The sequence below is a fragment of the Ursus maritimus genome, unplaced genomic scaffold (assembly GCF_017311325.1).
Source record: "Ursus maritimus isolate PB19 unplaced genomic scaffold, ASM1731132v1 scaffold_23, whole genome shotgun sequence".
NCBI classification, from domain to species: domain Eukaryota; kingdom Metazoa; phylum Chordata; class Mammalia; order Carnivora; family Ursidae; genus Ursus; species Ursus maritimus.
Window position 1 is genome coordinate 41,708,060 of NW_024424786.1, and position 18,026 is coordinate 41,726,085.

General features: G+C 56.3%; 1 protein-coding gene across 1 annotated transcript; it reads left to right on the plus strand.

The window, feature by feature from the left end:
• The first annotated feature begins 300 nt into the window (after positions 1–300).
• On the plus strand, positions 301–8,950 carry RHOD (ras homolog family member D). Its single transcript, XM_040639492.1, has 5 exons — positions 301–448; positions 4,849–4,936; positions 5,723–5,832; positions 7,628–7,762; positions 8,320–8,950. Exons 1-5 carry the CDS (start codon positions 317–319, stop codon positions 8,485–8,487), a joined length of 633 nt encoding a protein of 210 aa, XP_040495426.1. The 5' UTR covers positions 301–316; the 3' UTR covers positions 8,488–8,950.
• The last annotated feature ends 9,076 nt before the right edge of the window (positions 8,951–18,026 follow it).

Genomic DNA, 18,026 nt, shown 5'->3' on the forward strand with positions numbered 1-18,026 from the left:
CGTCCGGCTCCTTGTCTTCTCCCCATCGGACCCGCACGCCCTCCCGAGGACGCAGGCTGAGCGCGGGACCCGGTCCCGTGCCCGCGGCGCCCGCCCTCAGTAGGGGCTCGGGGAGGGCTTCCCGAGAGGCCGAGCGAGACGGGAGCGCAGGGGCCACCCCGCCGCTCGCCACGCCCCCGGGCTCTCACCTGGCCCCGCGCCCCCGCCCCCGGCCGCCCGGCGCGCACTTCCTCCCGCCGCCCCGCCCCTTCCACATTCCTGCCCCGCCGGCCGCCCCGCGCCGCTGCCCGCCCGCCTGCTCGCCAGCCCGCCCGCGATGAAGGCGGCCCAGGCCGCGGGCGCCGAGGCGCCGCCGGGCGCGCGGTCCGTCAAGGTGGTCCTGGTCGGCGACGGCGGCTGCGGGAAGACGTCGCTGCTGATGGTCTTCGCCGAGGGGGCCTTCCCCGAGGTGAGTGCCAGCCCCCTCCGGGCCCCGCGCCCCGCGCCCCCGGCCCTGCCACGCGCGCTCGGCGGCCCGGTCGGATTCCGCACGCGCGCCCCGGGGCGCCCACCTGGCTCGCCAAGGGGTCTCCCAGCGGAGTGTGGGCTCAAAGGCAGTTCTCGCTCTGTCATCGGGAGCGAGGGCCTCAGTGGTATCATCTGTAAAGTGGCAAGAATGGCACCTCCCTGGGAGAGGTCACAGGGACCGACTTAGGCAACCTCGGTACCGTGCAGATCCTAAGAGATCACTTGGTGACCCAGCATGGCTGGGAGGGACTGAGGACACTGGAGCCAGGGTTCGAGTCATGACTTTGCCACTTAAAGCCGTGTGCCCTTGGGCAAGTCCCCTACCCTCTCTGTGCCTGTTTTCTTGACCACATAATAGGAATAAGGATGGTGCCCACCTTCCAGGGTCACTGTGAAGAGTGGGTTGATACAGGTCAAGGGCTCCATTCTGAGTCTGCAGCAGGAAGGGCTCACTGAAATTTGGGAAACATCTCTTCACCAGCTCTTGCATGTACAGGGGACCTTTGGCGGGCTCTGTTGTGGAGGCTCAGAGCACACCAGACTCAAGTCAGATAGCTTGGTTGGCACCTCAACTCTCCTCTGACAACCTGTGTGGCCCTCAGTACTTTGCTTAGCCTCTCTGAGCCTCCATTCCCTCACACAACCTCAGAGGGCGGGAGACCCAAGAGTGGTGGTGAGGTGGAGTTAGGGTAAGGCTGAGACAGCGCATGTGCACCTGGCATGTCCCAGACGCTCTGGGCACGTTAGCCATCAGTCCTTCACTGCCATGCTCAGACTGTCCAGGTGGCTCCCAGGCACCAGGATGGGCCCCCTCATCCTGCCGCCTCTCAGCCCAGTTTTGGGAGTCTGTGGGTTTGCTTCCAGCATCTCAGCTCCCTCCTGCCTGTCACATCATCCTCCAAACCCCCGGGCTCATGTGGGCCCTGGGGAGTCCAATGGGGGAAGCAGGAGAGGCTAGGCCTCCTAACAGTGTCAGACCGTCCTTTCCACTGTGGCAGCATTGAGCCAACTCTTGCTTTGTGGCTTATGGAGCTGACGTCACCTCCTCTGGCCAGTCACATTTTTTTTTAAGTTGGGTAGGAGAAGTTTCTGGGCCCCCAGATGCTACCCAAGGGAACCCAACAATTATGGCATGGTGGGGAGAGGGACCAGGCCAGCCAGGGTCCAGGAGACCGGCTGGGAGGGGTGTCCCGAGCTCCGAGACATCCTTGATAGCAAGGCTCATCCTGATTCCAGAGAGGTTGCAACATGGAAATGGGCATCTGGAAGTTGATGGAATGTGTGTTTTGAAGGGCAGGCTGGGGCTAGGCAGAGGAAGGGAGGACATGCTTGTCACCAGGGAGATAGACCTGTCCTTGTCTAGGCTCCTCATCTGTTTGAGGACCCCTCTACCTCCAGGCACAAGAAAGAGCTCTTCTTTTAAAAGAACTACAAGTTCCGAGCACCAGAAAGGCCTCATTTTACGGGTGGGAAAACTGAATCTAGACAGACAGCCTTGCCTGGGGGAGCACGGCCCAGCAGTGGCAATGCAGGTCAAGAGCCCAGATTTCCCCGCCCCTGACCAGGACACTCTCCACAGTCCCCAGTGCTCTGCCTGCCAGACCAGCCTTCTGCTCCGGCCCTTAGACTCCTCCTCCTGGCAGGCCTCCAAGCTCAGGGGACCAGCAGCTAGACGACCTCCAGTCCCCCAAAGAGCAGACAGTAGGCTGGGATTTGAAGGGGCCTCAGTGACCCTTGTCTGGCTGTGGCCCAGCCTCGGGTTCAGAGCAAGGGACCAGAGTAGAGAAAGCTCCTGAGATAGAGGGAAGTCCAAGCTGGCTGACATTTGGATCAGCAACCATCCCAAAGCCCAGGGGTCTCACAGAAGAGTGGGAGGGGGAGGGGGCAGGGAGGACCAGCCCTGCCTTCCAGAACCAGCTCAGTCCCTCCTGGTCAGCACAGGGGCTCTCATGGGTGTGAAACCTCTGACTCTCCTTTCTTGAACTATGTCCCCCCATCCTGTAATGATCCATCTGTCTTGTCTGTGAGCCCTGTGAGGGCAGACCCAGGCCTGAGTCACCTCTGCCCTGGTCTGGCTCAGACCTGGCCCTGCCTTTCTGGCTAAGGACAGCTCAACAGATAAGATTAGACACTTAACTGGTCAGAGTTGACCCTGCCTGATGGTTCAAAGAACACAACAGAAGGTGTAAACAAAGTCTAGAGTGGGAGGGGGGGTTGTGCCAGTTACAAGCCACAGCAGCAACCCAGCCACACAGCCTGGAATGGGGCTTTCCTGCCCACTCCTGATACCAGGGGCTAGAGAGTCGGTGACCTCAGGAGAGGCCAGTGGCCTGGGACAGAGCCTGGCCTCTTGAGCCAGAAAGACCGGGCTCCATCCTTAACCTGCTGTCCAGTGTGTTATATTGGGCAAGTCACTTCCCAGCTCTGTCATCATCAGGAAAATGGGAATAGTGCTTCCTGAGGTTGCAGGGATCAGAGACAGGACAGGTGGAGGGCCATGCACAGTAGGTCCCTAGAAAATGGGGATGACAGTGTCATCTCCACAGGCGTTTACAAAGTACTGACACGTGTCTCCCCAGGGCTTCATGGCCGGCTGCCTTCCACCTCAGATCAGGAGGGGTCCTGCCACAGGTGGGAGGTGGGTGAGTGGAAGCTCAGCAGGTGTCAGTCCCTTCCACAGTGACAGGCTGGGGCAGGGCACACCACCTGGAGGAATGGACAGCAGCTGGCGTGGACACTGCCCCTGGCGACCTGCTTTCTAAGCAGTAGGCATCTATGCTAGGCTTCACCTGCCAGCCGGTGTCTCCCCTATCACCCTGTAAAGGGACACTCTTCACCTTTAACCAGTCAGGGGACAGGCACAAGGTCACACAGCTGGTGAGGGCCAGAGCCGGTCCTAAGCCAGGAGCATCTGAGTCCAAAGCCAGGGCTCTAGCCACCATGTCACACTGTCTCCCGCCAGGCAAAGGACCTGAGGGGAGGGGCCCTGGGCAGGCTGGATGCTGGGGACATAGGCGGATCCCTTGTTGGTATCTACTAGTAGAGCGAGTGGCAGGTGGCGAGAGTCCAGGGCGGATGGAACCCCTATCCCAGGGCCATCCTTGACTTCTCTATCGGCCCATTCTGGGACTCACCTTTTTCCCCACCCTCCCGCTGTACCTTCCCAAGTGGCCTGGAGGACCGCACTGACTACCACTGAGGGGCTGCCCCTCCCAGCAGCCCAGGGCCTGCGTCAGAGTGCCAGCGGGTGGGCAGGCAGGCAGACAGGCCTGAGTCAAGGCAGGAGCGGGCCCCACCTGGCCTAGGAAGTGGGGAGGACGGGCAGCCAGGGTCTCCCCATGCTGTATCCCCCCTCACCCCCGGACCAACCCTGAGCGAGTGAGCGAGGCTTGGGGACCCAAGCTGCAGCTGGTCCAGCATGCCACTCCAGCAGAGGGCTTGGGTTGTGGTCGAGTTTTGAAAACCTCCTCACCTTTTGCCCAGACCCCATCTGTACACGTTCCCCCTTCTCATTCCTGCATTTTGTCTGTGTACAAAACCCACCCTGTTTCCATTCACCCAGCCTTTACGGCAAGGGTGTGCACTCAGGCTCTAGGCCTGGGGTGGAGGGGCTTGTGGTCCGAATGCCTTCCTCCAGACGCCAGACAGGGCTGATAAGAAAGGCAGAAATGGAGAGAACGTGGGAAGGGATCCAGAAGGGCTTCCTGGGGGAGGTGGCATGGGGTAGGGGTCTTGGTTGGATTATGAGAGGTTGAGAGGCAAAGCAGGGACCCCCCCAAAAGCTACAAGCTCCCCAAAGCAGGCAGTGAGCCTTGTTTATTACTCGCTCCCCAGTATCCAGAACTAGAGAAGGTTGCCAGTGTTTACTGTATGAGTATATGAATGAATGAATGAATGAACAATCAAACGAACAAATGTAGGCTAATGTCATTCCAGGAGGAGGGGACAGCATGAAGGAAGGCTCAGAAATGGGACAGTCCCCCATCCAGGGGGACAAAGATAAAAATAACGGTAGTGCGTAGTTTGTGCCAGGCCCTGCACCGAGCTTCTCGCTGAATCCTTACAGCAGCACGCTGCGGTAGGCACTTTCCATATTCCCACTTTACAGTCGAGAAGGCCGCGGAGGTTCCGTGCCGTGCTGGGGCAAATAGCTAGGAGGCGGCAGCCCCAGGCCTCACCCCCACTGGCCACCTGCTTCCCAGAAAGTCCCTCCCTCAGACTGTCAGGCTCCCAAAGCCGGGGCAGTGCTGCAGGCATTCGTGGGCTCTGGCCTGGGCACCGGGGCCCACCCTGCTTCAGCAGCTGTCCTCACAGCCTCCGCCTTGCCCCCTTCTTCCTCAGAGCTACACCCCCACTGTGTTTGAGCGGCTCACCGTTAATCTGCAGATGAAGGGCAAACCCTTGAACCTCCAAATCTGGGACACAGCAGGTGGGTGTGCGGGGCTGCAGGAGGGGCACGTGGGAGGAGGGGCCCCACATGCCCAGGAGCCACGCCCTGCTCCCTTCCTTCTGAACCAGAGAGGCCCAGCCAATCTCACCGATCTCCAAGGGACAGGTGTTGGCCAGGATTAGGGTCCCCAGGAACCTGAACCTTCTTTGCTCCTGCTTCCCCCAACAGAGGGTAGCCAACTGTGTCCCGGAGACAAGGGGAGTCCAGAGCTCTTTTCTCTCATGGGATGAACTATTCCTGGCCTCCTAAGCATTCCACCCTGGCTTTAGCTTCTGTAAGATCTGCCTGATCTTGACCTCTGCCCTCCAGCTTCCTGACCTTACCCACATAGGGTTCAGTCAAATTCACACCAGAGCTGAAAGCTCACCCCAGGGTATCCCAGCAGCCCCCTGACCATGCAGAGGTTAAGGGGCCTTTGTCCAGGGTCCTCCCTGCTTCCTACTTCTCACCCCCCAAGCCCAGGGCAGAGCAGGCTTCGGACTGATGGCCCCAGTCCCTGCAGCCTGGGCCTCTGCCTTGTCCCCCATTCCTTCCAGAGCAGGGCTCTCTCAGCAAGTGGTCTTACCCAGACCAGGGCTAACACAGCCCACAGGCAAGCCAGGGGAACACTGCCCGGGGGGAGCGTTCGTGTGGAGTGGCCACCTAAGCCCCACATTTGTATCAGACCACGAGGCACAAACCAGGCCCTGTTCCGGGCTCCCCCATCTGCTGGGATGACCTCCTGGTGTTGGGGGAGATCTGAAGGGATCTCCCACCCCTCCCCAGGGCAAGTTGACTATGACCGCCTGCGGCCCCTCTTCTACCCCGACGCCAGTGTCCTGCTCCTCTGCTTCGATGTCACCAGCCCACACAGCTTTGACAACATCTTTAACCGGGTAGGTACCAGGGGGCGGGGGAGGTACAGCCCTCATAGCCAGGCCACTCTGCTCTGTCCCCACCCTTGACTCCGCAGCCTGTCAGAGCGTGGCAGGCCCTGGATGACAGTGAATCCAGCACCTTTGGTGTATATGGGGAAACTGAGGCCCAGAACAGGGGCAGCAACTTGCCAGAGGTCCCATAGGGATTTGGTGGCAGGGTCTGGACTCAGAACTCTGTGGCTCTTTCCACCATGACCTACCTGAGAATGCTGGGTGACCCAGAGGCCCCCGCATCTCCCCAGCCTGGGCCTGCCCGAGGTTGCAAGCACCGTCCGCCTCCAGCAGCTCTCAGCCCCCTTCTGTGTGACTGCTGGCTTTCGGCAGCCCCCCAAGATGCCCCCCAGCCCCCCAAGATGCCAGGCCTTCCCAAGGCTGCTCACTGCCCACAGTGTCAGGGATGTGGTCCCTTGAGTTGTTCTGCTCCTGCCCCCCTGCTGCCATGCGAATGGCATACAAACTTCGTGCGCTAGGGTTCCTCAGAGCACAGCTGGTGACGGCGTGAGTAACGTTAACCCCAACACTGATGGTAATATTTATGGAGAACTTACCTTGTGCCAAGCACTGTTCTGGGCACTTCTGCCCACTCACCCGTCTACTCCCCCTAACCTGATGGAGCCAATAGTAGGATTATCCCCAAGGTGGGAGTGGGAGAGAGGTTTTGACCAGAGCAAGTGGAAGGCAGTCTTGCCATTTCCCAAGATGAGAAGGAGCAAGTGGGGGCTAGGGAGGTGGGAGATGGGGGCCTGTCGGACATCACAGTGGAGGGCCAGGTAGACACGGAGGTCTGAGTCCGCAGCTTCCAGGAGAGGGCCAGGCTGGGCTGGGCAGATCCATTTAGGAACTGCTAGGGGGGAAGAGCCTTGGACGCGGGAAGGTCACCTGGAGAGAAGCAGAGAGCAGGGTCCCAGGGCAAAGTGCCCACCAGGCTGTAGAGGGGGGAGGGGTCCCTTCCTGGTGCCAGGCTGAGGAATCGGTACTGGATTTAGCAGGTGAAGTCACATGGGAGACCGTGATCAGGCACAGTTTTGTGGAGGGGTTGAAGTATGGGGAGTCAGCCCAGGACCCCACCCAGGCCCCATCTGGCTCCGGGAGCCAGACGGTTTGATGCCAATTTTTTCTGAACAGACAAACTGAGTAGGCATGCACTCCTGGAGATCTAAATCCCCTGTCTCTGGATTCTAGACTCCCCAGTTGTTGTCCAGGCTGCAATAACCAGGCCCCAGAGCCTCACATTCCAAAGAGCAACTGACACAGAATAGGAGTGTTCCCTCCAACAGGCAAAGAGCTGCTGCAGCCATTTTGTGAGCTGCTTTATTTTTAAAGGATGACTTATTTCTTTATATATTTTACCCAGTTGGGAGGAGGTCCTGGGAGCCCTTACCTTGCAAAGTGGCAGGATTCTAGACCAGGCGGGAGCAGGGCTCTGGGCCCCAGCCTCTGGGCTCAAATCCTGCCACTTCCAGTTGTGTGACCAGGGCCAAGTTATGTGACCTCTCCGAGCCTCAGTTACTGCATCTGTACAATGGGATTGATGACGGAACTTGCTTCGTAGGGACTTGGGGCATCGAAGGGTTCATACACGTAAAGTCTTAGAGCCTGGCTCAGAGTAATTCTCCCTAAATGTTCGCTGTGCTGATTATCATTGCTGGAGTCCGCCGGGGGAGCGAGAGGGTGTCCCTTTCTCCCCAGCTGCGGAGAGGGACAGCAATCCCGATGGCTAACACACACACACGCACTGCCACCCTCCCCGCAGTGGTACCCAGAGGTGAACCACTTCTGCAAGAAGGTGCCCATCGTTGTCGTGGGCTGCAAGACTGACCTGCGCAAGGACAAGTCGCTGGTGAAGAAGCTGCGGAAAAATAGGTTGGAGCCTGTGACCTACCACAGGGTAGGAAACCCAGCCCAGGGGTGGGAGGCTGGTCCTGGGAGGGGGACCTTCAGGGTATGCTGATCCTGCCCAGCCTCTCAGCAGCAAGAGGCATCCATCACACTCAGGGGGTCGGGATAGGGGTCATCTTGGAATGGTCTGGGCTTGGAAGTGGTACCTAGAATATTCTAGAAGGTTCTGCCTATGGAAGGGAGAGCAAATGGTGTGCCCATTCAGATAATCCTACCCACCCACTTCACAGATAGGGAAGCTGAGGCCTGGAGAGGAACCCCAGCTCTTCAGGTCACAGGCCCTGCTCTGCTACATGCCTGGGAAGTGGGTTAGTTGGTGCCTTGAGAGGCAGGGACCCATCCTGGAACTGAGGCAGGAAACCCAATAAAGCCATGAGAGTGCTTGGTCAAGCCAGGAGGGAGGAGCTGTGGGTGTCCTGGAAAAACTCACCTTCCACTTTTGTCCTGGAGACTCCCTAAGATGGCCAAGGGGGCTATGGGGAGGCAGGACGTGAGGCCCCCCAGAGGCCCCCACCTCAAGGCAGCCCCATCCACTCTCTCTCTTAGGGCCAGGAGATGGCGAGGTCCGTGGGCGCAGTGGCCTACCTCGAGTGCTCAGCCCTGCTCCAAGAAAACGTCCACGCGGTCTTCCAGGAGGCGGCCAAGGTGGCCCTCAGCAGCCGCAGTCGCAACTTCTGGAGGAGAGTTACCCGGATCTGTTGCATGGTGACCTGACATCGCGAGGCCCTCCCTGCCCCAACCACCCCAGCAGCACAGGAAGGAGCTGGGCGCTGAGTTGCCCGGTTGGCTGGGCTGGACCCAGTCCCCAGGCTGTGATCACTGAACTGCACGTCAAACCGATGGACACCACCAAGGCCGGGCCCCTGACCCTGGGGCTGCCATCCCTGGACTAGAGCATAACCCCCCTGAGGCCTGAGGAAGGGCTTCCAGAGCCTACCCGCCCTGTGGAGGGCTCCTCGTGGAGTCCCCTAAAATGAGTACCAGACTCCCAGCTCCCAGCCTGGACCACACATCCAGAAGAAGCCTGTTCAGCCTGGTGCCACCTCGCCGCTGTTCCCAGGGCTGCACCTTCGGGACCTGGCGCTCCCAGGACCCTGGGCCACAACTCACACCCTCCCCCATCCCCCTTCCCCCTGCCCAGCCTGTGTAACTGTAACAACTAAAACCACATTGCTCGTCAGTTATGTCATGTGCCTTCCTTTACACACGTTCCGTAGCAGAAAAGACCCCACCACATGTAGGCAGTGGAGTGGGCCTGCCTGGATCCAAACCCGGCTTTATCACTTTGGGACCTTGGGCCAATTACTTGAACCCTCTGCACCTCGGTATCCTCATCTGTGAAATGGGACCAATCACAGATGATGTCGTGGAGCCTTTAGATGAGTAAGAGCATCATGAGACACATGCAAAGAGCTCAGCAGGTGCCTGGAACCCAGTAAGTGCTCCCAAAAGGTTCACAAGTGGTTTTTTTGTTTGTTATGATAAATATATAATATTGCAGAGATGTAATATACTCAATAATACTATATTAGGGTTCAGTATTATGTTAGGGTTTTCCAGAGAAACAGAACCATCTAGAACCAATAGGGTGTGTGTGTATATGTGGAGAAAGAGAAATTGTAAGGAATTGGCTCATAGGATCACAGGGGCCGGCAAGTCCGAAACCTGTAGGGCAGGCTGGAGATTCAGGTAAGCTGACGTTGCAGTCTTGAGTCTGAATTCTGCAGGGCAGGCAGGCTTTCTGGGCTGCTGACTTGAGGCACAGTTCCTTCCTCAACAAACCTGTCGTTTCTCTTAAGGTCTTCAACTGATTGGGTGAGGCCCACCCACGTAGAACCAGCCTCAAACATGCACCCCTTCAGTTTCATTAGAAACAGCTCAAGGGGGAGTGCCTGGTAGCTCAGTCGGTTAAGCGTCTACCTTCGGCTGAGGTCAAGCCCTGCATCGGGCTCCCTGCTCAGCGAGGAGTCTGCTGCTCCCTCTCCCTCTGCCCTCCCCCCACCAATAAATAAAATCTTTTTTTAAGATTTTATTTATTATTTATTTGTCAGAGGGGGAGAGAGAGAGAGAGAGCACAAGTAGGGGGAGTGGCAGGCAGAGGGAAAAGCAAGCTCCCCACTGAGCAAGGAGCCCAATGCAGGACTCAATCCCAGGACCCTGAGATCATGACCTGAGCTGAAGGCAGACGCTTAACCGAGTGAGCCACCCAGGTGTCCCAATAAATAAAATCTTTAAGAAAAAAAAGAGAGAGGTGCCCAGGTGGCTCAGATGGTTAAGTCCAACTGTTGGCTTTGACTCCAGTCATGGTCTCAGGGTTGTGGGATCATTACCAGGCTCTGTGTTCTGCTAGAGATTCTCTCCCTCTCCCTCCCTCTGCTCCTCCCCACACTCGTGCGTGGTCTCTCTCTGTCTCTCTCTCTCAAATAAAATTTAAAAAAAGAAAGAAAGAAAAGAAAAAGAAAGAAAGAAAGAAAGAGAAAGGGAAAGAAAGAAAGAAAGAAAGAAAAAGAAAAAGAAAGGAAGGAAGGAAGGAAGGAAGGAAGAAAAAAAGAAAGAAAGAGGAAGAAAGAAAGAAAGAAACAGCTCAAGGGAGGGACCACTTCATGGGGATGTGGCTAACTCAGTAGGTCGAGCCTGTGACTCTTGATCTCAGGGTTGTGAGTTCAAGCCCCACCTTGAGTGTAGAGATAATGTAAGAATAAATATTTTTTTAAAAAGGAAAAAAAAGACAAAGACAAACAGCTCAAGGGAAGGACACTTGTGCCAGAGGAGGGCTCATGGCTTGGGTTGCAGAGCTGAACTGAGGCAGGTGAAATGATGTTACTGGCCTGCTCCAGAAACCCCACATGGGTTACAGGCTCCACTCCAGGGTTTTACTATAAACTGCTCAGGAATGGGAAATAACTTCCTGGCCTAGATTGCTAGCCTGATTGCTCCTCCCTGCCAAGCATACCCCATGCCCAGAATATTCTCTATTCTCCCCTGCCTGCCCTCAGACAGGCCAGCTCAGACAGCCCTCTTCTCTAATTTCCCAAAATACATGTTCCTGGAGCCCTGATAGTTATGTTGCTATGATGCTTTTCACACTGACTTCTTGCACATCTGTCTCCTTGCACTAGACCTTAACTTCCGTGAAATCAGGACCCTTGTTTGCTTTGTCTCTTTGTCCCCATCCCCTAGCTGAGGATGTGGCTTGGCCTGTTGGCACTGATGAGTGTTCCATCTCTGGAGTCAGTAGCAGATCTGGGTTTGAATGTCAGTGCTGCCATCTTCCATAGCCATGTGGTTTTATGAGAGTTACACTCTTCGAGCCTCGCTATCCCATCTGGCAAATGGGAATGATCATATCCATCTACAGGGTTGTTATGGGGAGGAAGTGACAAAATGCTTGTCGGGTGCCTAGCACAGTGCCGGCCATAAAGGAGGATGCAGGAAGCAGGGAACAAATTGCAAGACTGGCTGGGCTGGACAGGATGTCCTATATTTGAGGGCAAGGTGCCGAACAAGAGGTCAGGAGACACAGGTGCTGGCATGGGCTCCTTCCCTGAGATAACCAGGGACTCTGTCATCTGTTCCTTCAACAGCCTGGTGTCTCAGGAGCTCTCTGGTGTGCCCCACGCTACGACAAGGGCTAGGGATATTACACAGGGAATCGCGGTTTGTGCCCTCAAAGCCGGGTGTGTTTGCAATGCCTGGGATAAGCAGAGAGGAGGGGTCCTAACCGCTCATCACCATGTGGCACGGTCCTGTGTGTCTCCCTGCTGGACTGTCAGCTCTCCAAGAGCACAGACTGGGTTTGTCAGAATCCCCTGTGCCTCAAGTTACCCAAGAGAAAGCACTTTGTGGAAAGAGGACCAAGGGTGAGTGTGGGGGATGATGTGTCCCATCACGGCGACCCGAGAGCCTGAGATGCTGTGTGTGTAAAGTCGTGCAAGGCAGGGGGGACAAAAGGATTGGGCCGAAGGGGGCCGATAAGATTAACAAGAAGGTAGAAGGAGTGACGTGCTTCGTCCCGGGAGGGTCTCGGTCTTCTCACCTGACAATGGGAGGAGTAAGTTCCGCTTCCTTGCCTCTTATCTCCTGGCAGTGTTCTATCAGGAAGGAGATTAGAGAAATAAACAGGTTTGATGGTTAAATTTCTGTGTCAATTTGATTAGCTATAGTGCCCAGTTGTTTGGTCAAACACCAGCCTAGATGCCGCCCCTGAAGGGATTTTTTAGACGTAAGGAATATTTGAATCAGGCGGCTTTGAGTAAAGCAGGTGATCCTGCGTCCTGTGTGTGGGCCCCCTGTCCAATTAGTGGACGGCCTTGAGGGGCAGGTTTCTGGAGGAAGAGGGTCACGTGACCAGAGGTAGCCCTGACGTTTAATTCAACCCTCACTGCATTTCACCTGGGACACATGCTGAGAGGTCAAGGTCAGAGAAGAACTGCTCTTGGAGCACAGGGGAAGCCAGATGGGGTCAAGGAGTCAGAGGATACAGTCATATGCCGGGAAGCGGCTTCTGGGGCTTCGCACAGAGGGGGATGTGGGCACGTGCCCAGTCTCACGGGGTCCCTGCAGGGGAGCAGCTGAGTCAAGAATACACATTTGCTTTCTCTCCTCGCCCTGCCCTTGGCTGCTCTCCTTCACTTTCTTCCAGAGCTCGTCACCGTCACCGTGTGGCACGGTCCTGTGTGTCTCCCCACTGGACAGCCAGCTCCCCAAGAGCACACACTGGGTTTGTCGGAACCCCCAGTGCCTCAGACAGTGCCCAGCATGTAGGAAGCACTAAAGAAATACCCACTGGATGAAGTGGCTCACACCCGGTCCTGCCTGGATTACCACATAAATCTCCCCGCCTCCTCCTCCTCACACTCCGCCCCCCCCCCCCCCCCCCCCCCCCCCCCCCCCCCCGCTCCCCTCCCTCCTCCACCCCAGCACAGCCACTCTCCCAAGCCCGGCCTTCTGCAGCCCCTCTGCCCAGAGAAGGTCGTCCAGCTTCCCCAGCCGGAGACTTGAACTGTCCCGCATCTGGCTGCCTAGCTCTCCTGCCTCGTTCCGGGACACCTGACACTCCAGCCACACCGGGCAGCACCACGGACCAGTCCTAGCCTCCAAGGCTTTGCTCAGGCTGTTGGCCCACCTCGGCATGCCCTTCCTCCTGATCACTGCCTGTTCAAATCCCCCCTCCACCCCCAAATCCTTCAGAGTCCAGCTCAGACACCACCTTGCCCAGGTAGCCCGTGGTCCTGCTGACTATATTCACCCCCCCCCCCGCCGCGGCACACACCCCATAGGGTCTGTTGTCTTTGCACGGGGCCCCTTGGCTGGGGAACTGGGCTTTGCTTCCCGACTGTGGGAACAGCCAGATTGGGCTCCTTAAGATGACAGTCTGGTGGCCGACTGGGGAGGATGGCTGGGAGGGCGGTGGCGGGAGACCAGTTGGACAGCCGCAGACGTCCAGACACGACCCAAGAAACAAGCCGGCACAGGTCAAGACCGGGTGACTTCTGGGCTGGGGAAGCCGAGGTGGCGGCCCGGGTGGACTGCAGGAAGGGTGGGGACGCTGAGAGTGAGGGAAGAATGCAGGCCTCTCCCCTGCGTGAGAAACTTGGAGAAGGCGAGCCCCTTCCCCGTTGGCGGCACAGGGAGAGGCGGATCTTGCCAGGCCTCCCCACGCAGCCATCCCAGGTGTCCCGGGAGGGCACAGTGAGAGGCAGTCCTTGGAGACGCCTGGCCGAGGAGCCAGGGTTGTCATTATGGGTCGTTGTTCTCCTCCTCCTCACCCGCCAAGTCCCCCTTTCAATTCCTTACGACCCCGCCTGGCGGGGCGGCGGCCAGACTAGTGGGAGCCAGGGGAAGGCACAGCCCAGAGGCCGGCTGGGGCCAAGAGCCACAGACCGCAGTGTCTTCATTTCTCCACGCCGCCTCCGCCGGCCTTGGGGTTGTCTGCCGGGAAGGCAAGGGGCGGGGGTGGGGACCCCAAGTCACCTCCTCCAGAACAGGCCACTCCCTGGCATCTTTGGGCGGGAGGGTGGGGCACACTCCGCGTGAGTCACTGAGTCACGAAGCTTCCCTCTCGCTCTGCCCGTGCAGCGCCCTGAGCCCCACATCTGGGTGCAGGGAGGGGAGGATGGCTGCCAGATCACCCCACTTTGGGCCACTCTCCTTGTTTTCTCTGGCCTCCTTCTGCTCCTGTTTTCTCCTGGGGCCCCTTCTTTTGAAGGATGAGAACTCACGGCCACCCAGGAAGTCATCCTGAAGCCACTGGCGAGGGAATCTACAAAGCCTGAGAGCACGCTGAGGGGCAGAGAGATCCATGAGAGAGCGGGATAGCTGCCGGGCCACCCTGCATGCGTTCTAAGGCTTGATCTCCCACTAAACGCTTCCGTTTAACTGGTTGGATTTGGCCCAACCCTCCAAGGGGAGGCAGGAGGATGGGCTGGAATTTCTGTGGGGCTCACGTCTGCGGAGACACCAAGCCTGGTCCAGGGCTAATCGCAGGGCAGACACTCCACGAGTTTGTTTAGGAAATACGTTATCAGTTGTCTACCATGTGCCGTCCCTGTTCCAGACACTGAACACCAAGCAGGGGGGTGTGGGAGTGAGCAGGACGTGGCCCTTGCCTTCCAAGCCTCCATCCTCCACCCTCCATGGGAGTTCCAGTGTGGACACAACCAGTGGGGGAGGGAGCGTCCCACATTCATTCGCAGCCTGCTTCTGCCGTTGAGATAAATACGAGGGGCGCTGGGGATGGGGGTGGGTTGCTGAGTGAAAGACAAAGAGCTCTCCCCTCATACCCACGAATCTGAAACAGGGTTGCTCTAGGACCCGTGCTCCTGTCTGCCCAGCCGAAGAGCGTCTCAAAGTCCTGTCTGACCAGGCACCGTAGGAGACATTCTGCGCATCGTCCCTCATTCCGTCCTCATAATACCCTCACTTCAGAGACAGGAAACCGTTTCAGAAAGCTGAAAGAGTGGGACCAAAAGCAGTGAATGGGAGAGCTGGGCTCTTCTCATGCAGGATGGGACTCCCAAGCCCAGGCTCCTGACCTCCCCTGGGCACTGGCCAGGTGGCTGGACCTCCACCAGCAGAGGGCAGCAGGGTCCAAGGAGAGGAGACTTCCCCCAGGACAGGGGAGGCCGGCAGGCAGGCCAGGAGCGGACACCTGCCCCATCGCCCTGCCTGGGGCACTGTGGGGCACCACACCCCTCCCACGAGCCACCACCCACTAGCCATGCCCATCCCAACATTTTAGTGAATTAAAAACAGGCTCAGAGTGGCTAAGGACTTGACCATTCAGCGAGTTGGGCAGACTTAGAATGAAAATCATGCTGGGGTTCTAGCGTCAGAATCTAGGATTAGAATCCCAGCATGGCACTTAAATGCCTCGCAGGATTACAGTCAAGTGCGTGGGCTGGAGTGAGATCAAAGGCGGCCACTCACCTCACCGGAAGCGCTTTTCACGGGGCCACATAACCCAGGCTTGCTTAATTTCCTTGGTGCTACACCTGGGGAGACAGATGGGGTCTCAGCCCCTGACTTGCTCTCCCCTGACGCCACCCCAGAATTTATAACATAGTGTGAGAGATTATCAAACACTTTAGAACATCGAGGAACCCCAACGGAGCGCTCCCGGAAAGTAAGGCTCTGTGGACTGGCACCTGGGGTCACACCCCACGGTGGCCAGAACTCTCCTGGGGCTGGCCGGAGGGGGGAAGGGAAGAGGGAGAGGATCTGGAGGACCGTGGGGTCCCTCCTGCTGGAGAACTACCCCACTGGGAGACCCAGACCCCGTGATGGGGGTGGGAGGGTGCTGGGAAAGGTGAGCAGAGTCACGACTGTCTTCTCCCGGTGTTCCCTCCAGCTGAAGGCGCTTTATTATGTGACAAAAGGCTGCCTCCACAGTACAGGAGACATCTCGCAGGGCTCCCTGCTGGCCTGTCCCCCAACTTCAGACACCCCGGGCTCTCCAGCTCTTCACTTCCCCACCCCAGCTCTTACCCCAAAATTAAAAAGGATGTTTTAGGCTGTTGTCACTGATTGGGTGCCTAGATTCGCGGCGTGCAACTGCCACTCACCCCACCTTTATTCCTGCCCCTACCCCAGGCCCAGGACCACCCTGACCACAGGGTGGAGGGGCACATCTAAATGCCCCATGGTCCCAGCAGCGACCTGCGGGACACATGAAGAGCTTCTCTTTCTGGTCTCCCTTCCCCCACTCCCTCCTCCTGCTTCCTGGGATCTCCTCCCTAACTAGCTTTTCTGTTTCTTGTAGTTGTTGCATTTATTCATTTTGCTTGCCTATTCATTCATGCACTGGACAATTCTCTCCTGAGCACCTCCCAGCCCAGTCCCTTGACCGCCCCCTGGGTTTCTTAATTCTCTGTGCAGCCCTACTGGGAGGCAGCACCCCTTCCTCTATGGAAGCTGGACCACCTACTGGACCCTCACTCTGTCCTTAACCTGGCAGCTAGGTATCGACTCCTCTTGCTCTCTCTCCTGCACTTAAGACTTTGAATCTGGAGGAGGAGACAAAGAGGAACGTTTAAATTCATTCTAGTGACATGGGTAATATTTTTTTTTCTTTAAGAAGTATCTAGGGCTCACTACCTGCCAGACTCCTCCAGTCCTCATAACCACCGTACAAGGCAGGTACAGTTGACAGCAGCCCCATCTTGCAGAGAGGGCAGAGAGGTTAGGAAACTTGTCCAAGGTCACAAGCTAGCAAGTGACAGGTCTAGGGTTTGAACCTGGGCTGGATGTGTGCATGGCCCAGGCACTGGGTGGGGGTGGCCCGCCAGGGGCAGTGCTCAGGGGCTGTCACCCGGCCCATGGGGACCTGTTCCTCTGCCTTGTGTGTGACCTGTTCACACTGACTGAGAGTGATCAGACAGCCTTTCCATAAGGTCTTTTCTGCAGAAATTAATCACCCCCTTCCGAGGTCCAAAGCCTCTGAAGAGCTCTGAGTGGTTGAGATCCCATATCAAGGAAAAATTGGAAAACAGGATTCAAATTACTCTGTATCATGGTCAACAAAAACAACTGTTGATAATTTGCATATTTTCCTTTCCTCTTTTTTTCTCTGAAAACACTTTTGCAGAATTGTAATCACACCATCGTACAACTTTGAATTCTGTTTTTTTCTTTCAACATTTTAGCCTAAAACAAAATATAAAAACAAAAACAAAAAATCCAATTTTTAGTCTAAATATTCTTATATTCCAAACAGCTTGTGAATATCATTAAAAATTTTTATTTTGGAATAATCTTAGATTTAAACAAGAATTACATAAATAGGGACGCCTGAGTGGCTCAGTCATTAAGCGTCTGCCTTTGGCTCAGGGCGTGATCCCAGCGTTCTAGGATCGAGCCCCGCATCAGGCTCCTCCACTGGGAGACTGCTTCTTCCTCTCCCACTCCCCCTGCTTGTGTTCCCCCTCTTGCTGTCTCTCTCTCTGTCAAATAAGTAAAATAAAATCTTTTAAAAAAATACATAAATAGTATATCAAGTCCCCATAAACTCCTCAGCTGGCTTCCCCTAATGTTAACACTCGTTTATCGAAACTAAGAAATTAACATTAACACCGTTCATTAAACTCTGGACCTCACTGGGGTTTCACCAGCTTTTTCGCAGAAGTCTCTTTTCTGTTCCAAGGTCCAATCCAAGATACCATGGTGCATTTAGGTGAATATCATTTTTAGGGGCTGCGTGTTATTTCCTCTAGTGAATATTCTAACAAGTGTTTAAAAACCTATCCACTGCTGCACATTTTTTGCATTGTTTCTAGTTTTACTTTGGAAAACTTATTTCATACGAAATGAAAATGAGAATTTATTCAAAAACAAGTGGTGGTTCACACCTGGGGTTTGGGCACCAAATGAAACAAAACAAAAAAGTTCTATTTAAAAAGCAGCCCGGCTGATCAGTAGTGTGTTAATTTTTTTTTTTTAAGATTTTATTTATATGTCAGAGAGAGGAAGAGAGAGAGAGGGAGAGAGAGCACAAGCAGGGGGAGCAGCAGGCAGAAGGAGAGAGAAGCAGGCTCCCCACTGAGCAGGGAGCCTGACTCGGGACCTGATCCTAGGACCCTGGGATCATGACCTGAGTGGAAGGCAGATGCTTCACCGACTGAGCCACCCAGGCGCCCCAGGAGTGTGTGTTAATTACTCAGTGGCCCCGCACCTCCTCCACGCATGCTCCGGAGCTCGGATAAGGAGAAAGTTTAGAGGACCCGCCCAAGATCACACAGGGCTAGCAGGGACAGAGT